Source organism: Mustela nigripes, chromosome 1, assembly GCF_022355385.1.
Source record: "Mustela nigripes isolate SB6536 chromosome 1, MUSNIG.SB6536, whole genome shotgun sequence".
Lineage (NCBI taxonomy): Eukaryota > Metazoa > Chordata > Mammalia > Carnivora > Mustelidae > Mustela > Mustela nigripes.
Window position 1 is genome coordinate 119,280,852 of NC_081557.1, and position 13,875 is coordinate 119,294,726.

Here is a 13,875-nt window from a genome sequence, read left to right on the forward strand (position 1 = left end):
TTTACAAACACTCGGGCAGAATTAGCTCTGTTTCATAACTCTGCAACTGTTAATCATAATTGATTACTAATTCTGGTTCCATCTCTGTGAATAAGTTAATGCTTTTCCTGAATAGGCTAATTTAGAGATGGGTCATCCTGAGGCTAATTTCCACCTCAAAGACACCTCCATGCTTAAAGCAGATTTACATCAAAAGCCTTTGTAGGAGATCATCATCAAGATCAGGGTAGAAAGGAAGCTAGAGGACAGCATAAAGTCAGGGAACTTCAGGATTTTTAGAATGGAGCCAACCATAAAACCTATCTAAAGGCTCAGGGGAGGGTACCTGGGTGGTTCAATTGGTTAAGCAACTGCCTTCCGCTCAGGTCATGATCCTGGAATACTAGGATCTAGTCGAGCATCAGGCTCCCTGCTCAGGGGGAGTCTGCTTTTCCTTCTGACCCTCCCTCTTCTCATGCTCTCTCTCTCTCTCACACACATTCTTTCTCTCTCTCAAATAAATAATAAATCTTCAAAAAGTGAAAAATAAAGGCCGAGGGGAAGGATCCAGAAGATACAAGAAAATGAAAATCCACAGGACAGAGGCAATAACCCCTGAGAGATTGATAAGGGCACCAGGGCATTGCTCCAGGGAAAGGGGAACAGGAGGGTTTAAAGGAAGAGGAAACCGGGAAGAAAAGGGAAGGAGGAGGAGAAGGGAGAAAGAAAGGGAAAAGGCAGGGAAAGAAAGTGCCAGGTGTAGAGACATTTTGAAGGAAGCTTAAGTGACATTAAATATGGAGGTCAGGAGCTATGAATTAAAAAGGACCTTGCCACCAAAAGGTCTGGAATCTAACAGAGAGGTTCTGCTCAGCCACATAATTTTATATTGTAAATATATACTCAGGGGTTAAATTTTATTCTGTTTAAGACATTTTAACTGATTTTTCTCTAAGGAATATGCTGAATTCATAATGGAAGAGAGAGAGATTATTCAATTAGATTGATTTTGTGGAATAACAACTCAAAACTTCTTGAACCCCAGCCGTTGACAAAATTACGTATCAATGTGGGGGGGGGGACCCTTCTAGAGAAGAAAAACTCAAACTGTAAATTATCAGGTTAATTCACAGTGTGGACGTAAGAAATAGCAAATACACAGTTTGATATTTGGTTTGCAAAGTGAGAAAAGAAAGCATATTAAATTCTATAGAATAAGCTTTTCTGATCCCAGAAATACTAAGAACTCGATAGTTTTTTTGGCTCCAATGACTTGTAAATATCTAGAAGAGCCCAGATTTTGAAGCCCTGAGGACACTTGCTAAAACTCAGAAATTTGGCACTAGTCTTTGCACACAATTTGGGTTTTCTTTCAGAGTTGATATCTTACCAAATACAGCCATCTGTGTTCCCTCTGGGAAAGGTTCAACTGTTCTATTGCCATTGACATGATGTTTGGCTAGAAAAAAAAAAAAAAGAGGGAGAGAAGGAAAGAAAGAAATACAAGTTAAGTGTAAAGTTCCACACGCATACTAACACATGTCATTAAATGTGTCAAAGAGTCTATTTCTCGTTTTTAGTTAAAAACGCCACCAAAGCTTACCCTTTTAAGAGAGTTTCAATTATTCTGTTTTTAATATCAGTTACTGAAGAGCCTCAAGATGGTCTAGTTCAAGTGCCTGGTTTTACAAATGAGGGTACCAAGGCCCGAGCTTGTGCAGAGCCCTAAGACTGGTGGTGGCAGAGATAGCCCAGCCCCAAAGCTCCTGACCCCTGGGCAGAGAGGCCCCACAGGACCAGGCCAGCCCCTGAGGAAGAAGGGAAACTTGGGGTCCCCGGGTGAACTGGGGAGACTTCCTCTAAAGACTCCTGATAATCAGAACATTGACCCAATCATTGAAGTGAGCCACGAGGACAGCAGGGTAACATTGGGGCCAATTTTTTAAAAGAACAGAATAATAGAATGCATCATTTCACTACAATACAGCCACTGTTACCAGGAGCCACAGACATTTGCCTTCTTACAGATCAAATGGATAAGCCAGTGTTTCTCAACTACTCTTCCTGGTTGAGTATGTTGCTGGTTTCTTCCACCAACACCCTCCCCACCCTGGGCATAGCAAGGACTTAGAAATAGAAGGTGACCAAGTTATGGTTTTCCAGCATTAACTTATTCTCATAACCCCTCAAACTTTAGTCACATAGAACCCAGCTGAGTATGATTCATCTACAAGTATTTGAATAATATCCTCAGCAATCCTTGAGTATGGGCATTTAAGTTGAAAATACGTAAGAATGGCTAAAAAGCCTTGATGCTGCTTCATATAGCACATACATTTTGATTTCCTGTGTCCCATTCAGTTTATGGAGCACTGGCAAAGGGCTCAGCATGACAGTCTGACTGAGGGGGCTGTGGAGAGTAGGACATGGTTCCTGCCCCTGTGGAAATTAAAATTACCTTCACAACATAAAAATGTCAGAAAGCTTTACCAGAAAGCTTACAATTATGTGCCAAGTTCTGGAATTAGGGACTAAAGGTACTGTAAGAGTTCACAGCAGAGGAATAGCAAAGCTGGGTGGGAGTGAGATCCAGCAACCTGGAGGAAGGGCAACCATCGCAGCGTCCTGAAGGAGAGGCAGGGTTTGGAAAGGCAGAGAGTGAACAAGCAACCTGAATGAGAGCCAGGAGTCTGGCTGTGACTGAGGCATCATCTGGGACCAGAAGAGAGTCTAGTCTGGGCATAGCAGAGGTGATACATTGAGCAGCAGTGGCCATGAATGACACAATGGTAGGCATGGACCAAGGCATGAAAAGTCTTGAGAACTCCATCCAAAACCACAGGAATCCCTCTCCAGTACCCTAGAAGTCTTTTAGAACCTGAAGGCTTATGAGGCTCAGTCAAGTTCAGACAACCTCTGCAGGATACCATCAATTCAGGGGCTCTCACAGGTTATTCAGTGATGGTGGCACTAGCCTAGGAACAGAAAACCTGGAGGAAGGGAAGAGACGAGCCCAGGTCCCGGTGGCCATGGGACCTTGTCAAGCACTCATTAATATGGTTAGAACCACTGGTTGCTGAATCCAAAGAAATGTGATGAGGTCTGACATGGAGGTCACAGTTCTGTTCTAAGGTCACCACTTCACAGTCCCTGCCTGTAGTTCTGAAAATGTTTGCCTTTACACATATCAAGAGTTATAAATCCAGTCAAGCTCTTTGATTCACTAATCCCACTCATAAGAATTCAACCTAAAGAATAATGTAAGAGTAAAAAAAAAGATGATACAAATAAGAATATTTATTACTTATAATAATAAAACTTGAAAATCAAATGAATATCCAAAAGTACTAACATTGCTTAGAAAATTATAATTCATGATTTATCAAAAGCATGTGATATTAAGTAACATATGTTAAATAGAGCATTTGAAAGATATATAAATATGTGAAAAAATATTTGGGATAATGGTAAGTGAAACAATCCTATTACAACACTGGATGTAGATTATAATGACAACTAATTAAAATATGAATGCTTATAGGAAGAGAAATATTTCTCTGGCAGAGAAACATACAAAAATTAAAACAACTAGGGAGATTATATGAGATTCTTACCTTTATTAATTTCCTTTATCATTGTTAGATTCTTACTTTCTAAATGAAAATCTGTTCAGATTTTTAAGAATCAACAAAATTATGGGTTAAAAATTTTTTCTCACAGGACTTGATTTCCCCGGACAATCCATCAAGGCTTATTTATAGCCCAACCAAAACACTACACATTTACCATGAAAAGTGTAGCCTATTTGACATCTCCTCTCAGACAGCTCAAAAGTACCACCAACACAAAATGACCTTCCATTCCAAACATGGCCCTCTACCAGAATCCCCACCTCTAGGAACAGGACTGTTATCCTAATTTCTAAGGCATCCTTGCCTGTTCTTGAGCTGTCACTATCCACATCAATCCACCACCAAATCTAGCCAGTTTTACCTTCCAGACATCCAGAATCCCTCCACTTCTTCCCCTCACCACCAAAATCATTGTGGTCTCCTTGCCTGGACTCCTATAAATACCTCTAGGTCATCTATGTCCCCTCTCTAATTCGCATTACCTTTCTAAAAGAAAAACAAACTCATTGTATGACACAAACTCCCCAATTTCCTTCCCCACCTTCTATGGCTTCCCATTGTTCTTAGGCTAAAGTTAAAACTCTAATGTGGCCTTCAAGGACCCATGAGGTCTGATCACCTCAATCCTCATTCTCTACTACCATTGATTTCTTGGGACCAATGACCTTCTACAGCACTCACCAGAGCTGCATCTTACACTTAGCCATTACCTGGACAAACAGACTATAAGCACAGGGAGGGCAGGTCTCATAACTCCTTTGGGTCACCACTTTGATAATCCTTGCCCAATGGGGGACAATGCATAGGAGTTCAATAAGTAGTTGTTAAGTTACTGTCAGAAGACATAAACAATACTGATAAGTCTCTCTTCAGCCATTACAAAAGATATGTTATTTGATACTCTAAGGACATCTCTTTGTTTTTATGTACAAATGTCCCTGACATAAAAACAATCCATTGAAAATGGCTACTCAAAAGTAGTTTCCCCAGCCAGGTAGCCCAGAGACCAAGGAACTCCTCTCTGTTTCACTGCGCAAATGTCTTCCCCTCTTCCCATCCAATTCACCTCTCTTCTCAGAAGGTGGCAGAGCCAGTGGAGGAGGAAAGCGAATTGGAGAGTGAAGGAGGAAGTTCATATGCAACTCTCTCCTCAATGCTAAGGTTTCCCTAGACTCTGCTTTGTCTTTTATTCTAGAGACCAAGACCCAAAGATAACAAGTCTATAAACCTGATTTCGCATTTTCTTCTGAACTGCAGCTGAGTCAGCTCCTGGGTAACAAAAACACAGCATTAGCCAAGAAGAGATAGCAAAGTGTCGGCAACTAAGGACAAGGGCCCTAGAGCAAGTCTGCCTAGACTTTGAAACTCTGCTCTCCCACCTCCTAGCTGTAAGGAACATGGCTTAGGCATTTCACTTCGAGTTTCTTCATTTGTACGAGTTTCTTCATTGGTACCAACTTGTGGGCCGCTTTGAGAATTAAATTAGTTAATATATGTAAAGCACTTAAAACAGTGTCTGGGACATAGCAAACAACTCTTAACTGTTAGATTAGCATTATCGCCTCTGTGTGACTTTATTTTTCACAAGATTTGAGTCAGGAATGACAAGTGCATGACCCATGATAGACCTCTACTCCACCTCCATACTCATGGCAGACACCACTCATCAACCATGGCAGACTCTCTCCGTCCCCAAATGGGACCACAAAATCTTTTCTCAACCTGGCATCTCACAGAGTCTCTTATTATTTAGATATACATGCATATGTGATGAAATTGTTTTGTCATTCCTGGTCTAAGTGAATAAAAGAGAAAAATGGACAAAAAAAGAAGACACTTTCCTTCTTGTTTCTACAGATAAATTCCAATTAAAAAAGAATATATATCCTTTGAAAATTTCCCAATCTCTACGTATGGCTTTAGGGATCAAAGAATAGGGGGAAATCTAAGTACTACTTTCCATTCCATGTTGCAAGAATGGTGAGTTCTTAAAAACCAAGCGATGGCAGTTCTACTCCTAGAAACCAAGGCTTAGCTTCCAAGGGCACTTTCCTACTGAAATTCTGCTGAGGCAAGTATTTGGGAGCCAAAGAACCCGAGATCCTTTAAACACATTAGGTAGGTCATTAAGATTTGGGGGGAAGGGATGGGCGGGCTCATTTGGGAACTTAATGAGCATCTATAATTTCTTTTCAAAATTGGTGGCACATGTCACCCCAGAAACAATCAAACTGATTAAACAGAAAAGTCGTTCATTGATTGGGTACTAACTATTGATTACCAACAGAGCATGAAATGGAGATGGGAGAGGTCACTGACAGGGACATCTGTTGCTCACCACAGCAGGGTGGATGTCTCCAATCTGTCCAGACAGGTGGCTGTCCCTTCCCCCACTCCACAGGGGGCACATTCCAAAGCTACATGCTCCAGGAGGATAAACTCTGCTGATGGCCATGACGTATCCTCAGTCAAGGGTATATGAGGACAAGGAATAGATTTTCATTTATCTTGAAAGCCCAGTGCTTGTGGAGCAGCAAGGTTAATTAGAGCAAGATTGGGTCAAAGTCAACTATCAGAGAGATGTTGAAGGGGATTTGGGGGACATGTTTAAAAGCTTTAGAAGATTATACAGACACTTCTTTTTTCTTTTGTTTTGTGAATATCTAATGCACTTGAAGCTTATGAAAATAAGGCAATGAAACTATTCAATAATATACCTGCAATAATACAAATTCAGACATAGACCAACAAGTAATCTGCTCCATGTCCTGTGTTCAGAAAGAGAGAACTAAAACATATATCTTTGGGGTTGGGTGGAATGAGATAGGGAAATAAGGGACTGAAGGATGGGCCCCCAGACTTTCACTATTCTCTTGCAGGGCCAATCTCCTCCAGTCTGGGTGACTGTGGCAACACTACCGAACTTGAGGCTCCAGGAACTGAGTCGTGCCTAACCTGGGATCCTTGCTCAGCTACTAAGACCCAGAACCATCATCCCGGGACTGGAACAGCCTTGTGTCAGATTAAAGCCTCAGAGCTACAGGTCAGTTAACAGTGCAAGCTCCTCCTAGCCACGCTTTTAACCCAGCAAAAACCCAACACATACTTCTCAAGTGTTACTATCAATCATTCATGCTGCTACAAAACTTATTGGTGGTGATTAGCTTCAGTTTGGGGCTGGAGTAAAAGTACCTTTATTCCATTCATATGGTAATAAAATCTGTCAAAAATCTGTCAAGCCCCAAACAAAATATGGTCTCACATTCCCTCTCATTGTCTGTTTCTTTGTGGCTCTTTCTCCAGATCGCAAATTTCTGGGGTCTTGAGGTATGAGCTAGACTGGAACTAAGCAGGGTTCATATTTGGCCCCTATGCCCTGGCTTCACATCAGCCTCTCCTGTCTCCAGCAGAGGGGCCCTGGATCACAATGACCACAATGGGCCCTGGTTCTGCCAAGGTGCCCTCCATTGCATTTTCAGGATGACTTGATCACTGTGAGTATGGATTTGTAAAGAAAGAGGAGGCAGATTCCTGAGGATACACCTGTCGTCCAGTCCCTGATATATGAGACAGGTGCACTAGGGAAAGAGAAGTAATAATGTTTCTGGTCACCTATGCCCAGAGCACTGTGGCTCTCTATTGTTCCTATACACCGTGGTCCTTTACATAATTCGCTGCAATTTTTTTTTCTCTGGTATCTTAAAGTGAAAGTCAACCTAGAATGGGTTTTGCCCCCAACAGTGTACTCTGTATGTGAGGAGGGGAATACTGGGAAGTTACATGGCAGTGGGCAGGTTGCTGGGACCCTGCTCGGCCCGAGGCCCAACCTCTGCTCTCCACCTATCCTGCATCCAAAGAAGCCCGAGTTCTTACTGACTGGTCAGTGTGTGCTAGAGGCAGATGGGATTTGTGGCCAGGAGAGGCTAGCAAGGAGTCCCCAGTAATGGCAATGGTGGAAATGAGACAAATGTCCCCAACTGCTGTGGGCAAAGAGGAGAGCTTTCCTCTCAAAGTTCAAGGAGGAGAACGAAGGCCAGCTCTGTCTTCCTCATGTGGTAACCAACAACTGCATATTAGTGGGAGCTGCCCTAAAAACAAAAGACAAGCTACACACACACACACACACACACACACACACACAACAGAAGAAATCAGTTGGAAAAATTTAAGATTGTAGCTCTAAGAAAAATTTCATGTATCTTTCAAAATTTTATCCTCATGCCCTGACCACTGTCCCTTCTGTTAAATCCCATCCACCCACACCATTCCCCCTTTTCCCTTTGCTCCATGTGCAGTAAACCTCAGCTGCATCTCTTGGCCAATAAAGGAGCCAACAAAGCCCCAGCTCAGGCAGCCCCTGCACCTCCCAACATCCCTTGGGCAGAAGCCCCTACTTCACAATGTCAGAGCAGAATGGGGCAGAACAAGGGAACAAGGTACCGTCCAACCTGTTCCTGAACCCTGGCCTACACCATAACACATCTGGATGAAGCATAACCTAAATACTCGGCAGGGGGTAGGGGGGTCTTTGGCTCATACCCACTGGCAATTACATCTTGATTGTCTGGTGCGGGCCAGATACTAGGTGTTGTGGGAACAAAGATAAATCACAGATCCTACACTAAGGATCTCCATTTAACCAACAAACTTGTTGAGAGAACCCAAGAGAAGATTTCCAGTTGAGAGAGTGAGGCAGTGAGGATAGCAATATGTTTTAAGAAGAGTAAGGCATTATGCAAGCAAGGGATATTTTTATTTCTCATGATGTGCCTGCTGTGTTTTCTGAGGTCTGCTCAGCGTACCCAGAACAGACACACCACATGCACATACCCTCAGACACAAGCTCTGTTCTGGTCCTCAGAAAAACTGGCCTATAATGATCTTACTAGGTTCTTATGTTGGCAGAGGCCATAGGATCGCCCTGGAGAGGGAAGGAAAGTGAACACAGTGGCACCCACGACTAGAGGGTAAGAGGCAAGCCAGGGGCCCCAGAAACCAGCATCATGCACCCCAAGCAGGCTTCCACAACTCTGTACAAGACAGCTATCCCACTGCCAGAGAGAAAGAACAAGGCATCACATGTAAAAAGAATGAATAAACACATGCAAAGATGCTCAATTACATGAGATACCATATCTAATTCATGAAAGTGGCAAAACTTACACATCAGTGGTAGGTATTCATGAAGGAGTAGGGAGATGGGCCTTCTCATACACTACTCATGGAAGTGAGAATTCCATACAATAGAACAGAATACAATCTATGTGGAAAGCAGTCTGGCAATATACATCAGGAGCATCAAAGGCTTTTAGGTCCTTGACCTGGTAATTCTAAGTATACGTATCTAAGCCAAAGGTTTCCAAAGATGCTTACAATAGAATAGTTTATAATAGTGAGAAACTATAAGCAACCTAAATGACCCAACAAAAGGAAGATAATAAAGTAAATTATGGCACAGTCCCAAGGTGAAATATTACCTAGTAGTTTTAAAAGTATGATCATAAATAGGTTTTTTTTTTTTTTAATGGCATCAGGAAATAGGAATAAGATAGAGTTAAGAGGGAGGAAAAAAGCAAGATTTGAAAAAAAAAAAAAAAAAAAAGGATCCTACTCAATTAAAAACAAAAGCACAGAAAAATGACCACAAGGAAACAGGGTACAAAGGTAAATGTTGCTGCCTCTATATGCTGAATTATGGCTGATTTTTCTTCCATCTTTATGCTTTTATTTACTTCCAAATTTCTCTTGAGGAAATATTTCTTTGATAATCAGTAAACTATGAAACATAGAAAAAAACTAAAAGGCAAACTTGATACAGAAGAAATCTAGATCCAACCAGGTCTATTTTCAAATTATAAAAATCTAAATGTCTTCCTTGAGTAGGACAAGCAAGAACAGAAAGCCTAAAAACTCTCTTAAATGAAAATAACCAATGAGCAGATTATTTCCTGATTACTAAAAGGCCTCATCAAAGGGCCCTTTCCTTTTCAGTTTGAAGTACCCTGAACTTTCTGGCTTGCTCAGTGAGACAATGCCCCCTAAGTGATGAGCACTGGAACTCTCCTGGGCCTTCTAGACTAACTCAAATCAGCTGTATCACAGACCTGGGAGATCCTCTCCGATGAGGGCCATCTGACGAGGGCCATCTTGAACATTGTCCCTCACCTGGGTAGGGCTCGTCAGCTAATGAATTCATAGGTAGGCATGTGAGGGAACAGGGAATGACGGTTGACAGAGGGACTTGGGTCAACACACAGGGATCCATATTCTGCCCCAATAACATCACCATGCAGGAAACAACTGCTAAACACTCATGAGGTGCCAGGCATTGGGTTTATTGACAGCGACATAAAAATAGTAAGACAACGTCTGCCTTCTCTTCCTCCTTCACAGACCACCAACTAGCCCACGTCTTAGGGTCACTGATCAAGTTTACCTACACAAAGTTTCCATGGTAGCAGCAGTGCCTATAGCTCTTTTTTTTTTTTTTTAGAGATTTTATTTATTTATGTGAGAGAGAGCATGAGCGAGGAGAAGGTCAGAGAGCAAAGCAGACTCCCCATGGAGCTGGGAGCCTGATGCGGGACTCGATCCCGGGACTCCGGGATCATGACCTGAGCCGAAGGCAGTCATCCAACCAACTGAGCCACCCAGGCGTCTCGTGCCTATAGCTCTTAATGCATCCTGTTACCCCACTATTATCAGACTAGCATGAGTTCCCACGCTACATGATCCCAATAAAGCATGCCATTGTTGTTCATGCCATTTTGACTCTGTAATGCTATTATTAGTTACATTTAAGAACCGTGTCTAAATTAGGCATTGATGGAAAATTTCCACCACACTTCTATTAAAAATCTCCCTGCCCCCTCTTAATACACCCAATTCCTAGAGGTTACCAAAATTAGATAATGTTGAGAAGAGAATTTCCATTTAAAATAAGGTTAGCTTAAGGATTAAAATCTATATGTCATCCTGATGAATGTGACATCTCTGTGAATATGAGTGTTAAAAGCCATTGTATCAAACAATGTGAATGTAAGCCACAATGATTTTCTTTTCTTCTAAAGTGCATGCTTCCTATTGATCCTAAAACACATTTTGGATTTGTAAGGTGGGTGTTAAAAACATAACTATAAAAGGGCACACAGAAATCATACTTTTTAGTATTATTTTAAAAACTGAGCCCTTCAGGGACTTGGAGTGGACCCTGGCTTCCCTAGCTGGCGTCGCTCATAAACAAAGCAAAATTATCTACCATTTTTCCAGTATTTGTCAAGGTCAGTTCTGCCACATGAAAATGATCAATGTTGTGCAGAGTATCTAAGTCCTATGAATGTAATTAAGGCATGAGACCACAGAGGCATTTTCTGAACCCATGCTAGACTGTGAGTATCACTTTGGAACCTAACCGGATGCCACTAATTCCACCAGTGGTTCTGTACACCACATGACAATACAGCAGCCACAGCATGCATCAGGCCTTCTTTCTTCCTCCTTGAGAAAATGTCAGCAGTCTTCAGCAGGAAGCACCTTGCTCCTCCATGGCACATAGTCTGCCAGGAGGAAGCATGAGGCACCATCCGCTGTCAGTCAGCCAATGGGCAGGAACAGTCCAGTCCCTCCCCCTTTCCTCTGCCCCCATCCCCTCTGACAGTGATAAATGATCCAGCCTTCCACTCAGCTGAGCTTGACAGGCCAGACCTCCCCTTGCAATCTGTTCCAGACCAACACCAAACTTTCCCATCAGCACTGTAAAGGGACCTGTTATAGGGTAAGGTCAGATCTATTTGCTCGCTTGCTGCTGTCCTTTCACCAAAAGGAATTATAACTTTATATCTAAATGGAAGCTCCTAGTCAAAAATGAAATATGTTGTTATAAACCTTACAGGAAACTTGTCTCAACTCTCTTCTCACATTAAAAATGAAGGAGATATAACTAACTATGGGACTTTAAGAAGAAGGAGGAAGAGTTAGAGATGGAAACATAAATGTCAATTTAGCTTCTATTAAAATCAATAAACCTTCCACTTATTAAATTATTATCTGCTGTTGGGGGTAAGGAGAAGGAGACAAAAGAGTCTACGGGGAATAAAATATTGTTAAAGAGACAAAACATTAACAGTGAACATTAACAAGACTCATTAGAGATTAGCTTCTATAATACATTGTGCTCGTGTACAATGTTGTTTCAGGATTGTTTGTAGAAAGATTGGCACCAACCTTTTGCATAAAATAATCTATGCAGTGGAATAATATGCACCATTATAAAGAACGAGACAACTCTATAGGTATAGACATGGATCTACAACATGCATCATTAATTAGGGGAAAGAAATCAACAAGCAGGATAATGTGTATGAAGTGCTGCGATTTTTTTTTTCATCATTCTGTCTTTACTTTTTGAACTTCAGTCCATGTGATGTAATACATTTTCAAAAATAGATCTAAAGAAGTATTTTAAATGTGTCCAGTCTTTGCTACTCAGTGATTACCCCTGCAACCCAAGGGTCTCTTCCCAGGGCAGAGGGCTACACTGAGATACAAGGTAGCCAGTGGCGGGCAAGCAGCCGCTGAGTATGGATCAGCCTGATGCTTACATATTTTTTAGGCCTGGGACAAATGCCAAAGACCATCTCACCTGAATCCCAGCAGAACTGTTTGCAACAAGCTTTAAAATTCTCAGTAGTTTACAGCATCCTAAAAGGTCTCAAGATAGAGATAACATTCCATTTCCTCCCTAAAACTGATCAGCATTCTCCAATGCAATGTCAGTTGTACTCTTTTTAAGGGGGAAAGGACTTCAAGAGGATACATCATTTCAAATTTTGGATGAAATGTAAACACTATTTACCTTAAAAAAAAAAGTGTTTCCAGATTTACCTATATTTTTTAGAGGCAAGAGAAGGAGAGAAAAGGAAGAAGAAACTGAGGGAAGGAGGGAAGAAGGGAGAGAAGGAGAAAGACCAATAGGACATTTTGACTTTCTGGAATTTGACACATGTTTTAATCATTTCTCTGTCCCTCCTGCCTCTCATCCTGTTTCTCCTTGCCTTATAATTTCCCCCACAATAGAAGATAAGAGTATTTTTAAATCTATTTTAGATTTACTGAATAGTGATTACACTCACCATTCCTAATTTTAAAAGTGGTTTAAACATTTTGTATTTCCCACAAAAACGATAAATGAAGTTTTTACTATGAAGGCTTCAACTGATTTTCAATAAGTCAGTGAAGTTTTTTTAAAATCCAGCTCTTATTAGAGAAACAGCACATGTAACTCATCTATTCCAAAAATTTCACTTAAGGATCTGTCATTCTTAGAGAGCAGGCTTGGTCACATGGTGACCCAGTACATATTAATATTAAGACACACAGCAGACACAATCTTCAACTGCAGTTCTACAAATGACACCAAAAGGCATTTTATGACTTTTGTAATAGTTGCCTCCCATGAAAGAGTGGTGCAAAACTGAACATCTTATTTCGGGGGAGTTAAGTGGAGATAGGGATGGTTCTTACAACAGGCCTTTGCTCATCTGACTTAAGAAAGGGATAGAGATTTAGAGGTAGCAGTGCAAAGTCTATTTAGTTACCTTCCTTGAATATATGCTCAAGCAGACCGTTGGGTTGTCAAGTGATGGGGTGATTTCTAGATGAATTCACTAATGACTGACAATGCTGAATAAAATGACAGCCATATCTGAAAATATCAAGTACATGGGAGGACAAGGCAAGCAGCCTTCCACTGGACCCACTCAAGAGGCCTGAATGGCATCTCTCTCAAGTGCAAGGCCATCAGCTTCTGTATAAATATGGGCTAAAGGGAGTGTAAGAAAAGCCAAAAACATTTCCCATGTACTAAATCTGATCAAGTGGTTTCAGAAATACCTGATTAAGACTGCCTTCTCTCCCATAGTCATAGGAGATGACTATGGCCTGACATAACTCAACTATAAAGGGACTTCAGTGCATGAGGTCAGAGGAAATCTGAATGTGAGTAAAATTACATCTGGATAGGTCTTCCCAGGCTCTTATTGCCAAGACTGAGTCATAGTAATCTCTATTTTCTGTCACTTTATCTGCCCAAAAGGCTCATAGTTTAAAATGTGAACTATTGTAGGAAAGGGAGCTGAGAGGACCTAGTGAAATATAGTAAGTCTCCAACTTAAAAATGAGTCAAATTTCAAAAGTGTGTTTATAAGATGGACATCGGGGATAAAGAATCCATTTTCTCATGAACATGTTGCTATAAATGGTTGTG

At 41.3% G+C, this 13,875-nt stretch overlaps 1 protein-coding gene across 7 annotated transcripts in view; it reads right to left on the reverse strand.

The window, feature by feature from the left end:
- The window catches only part of MSRA (methionine sulfoxide reductase A), a 434,957-nt gene that overhangs the window by 266,490 nt on the left and 154,592 nt on the right, over window positions 1-13,875 (reverse strand). For 6 of the 7 annotated variants that reach the window (XM_059372261.1, XM_059372299.1, XM_059372310.1 and 3 more), the window contains one exon: window positions 1,370-1,438. The exons of the other annotated variant lie outside the window; for it this stretch is intronic. In XM_059372261.1, the coding sequence (XP_059228244.1) occupies window positions 1,370-1,438 (69 nt within the window). The remainder of the gene's footprint in view (window positions 1-1,369; window positions 1,439-13,875) is intronic. 7 annotated transcript variants of the gene reach the window in all.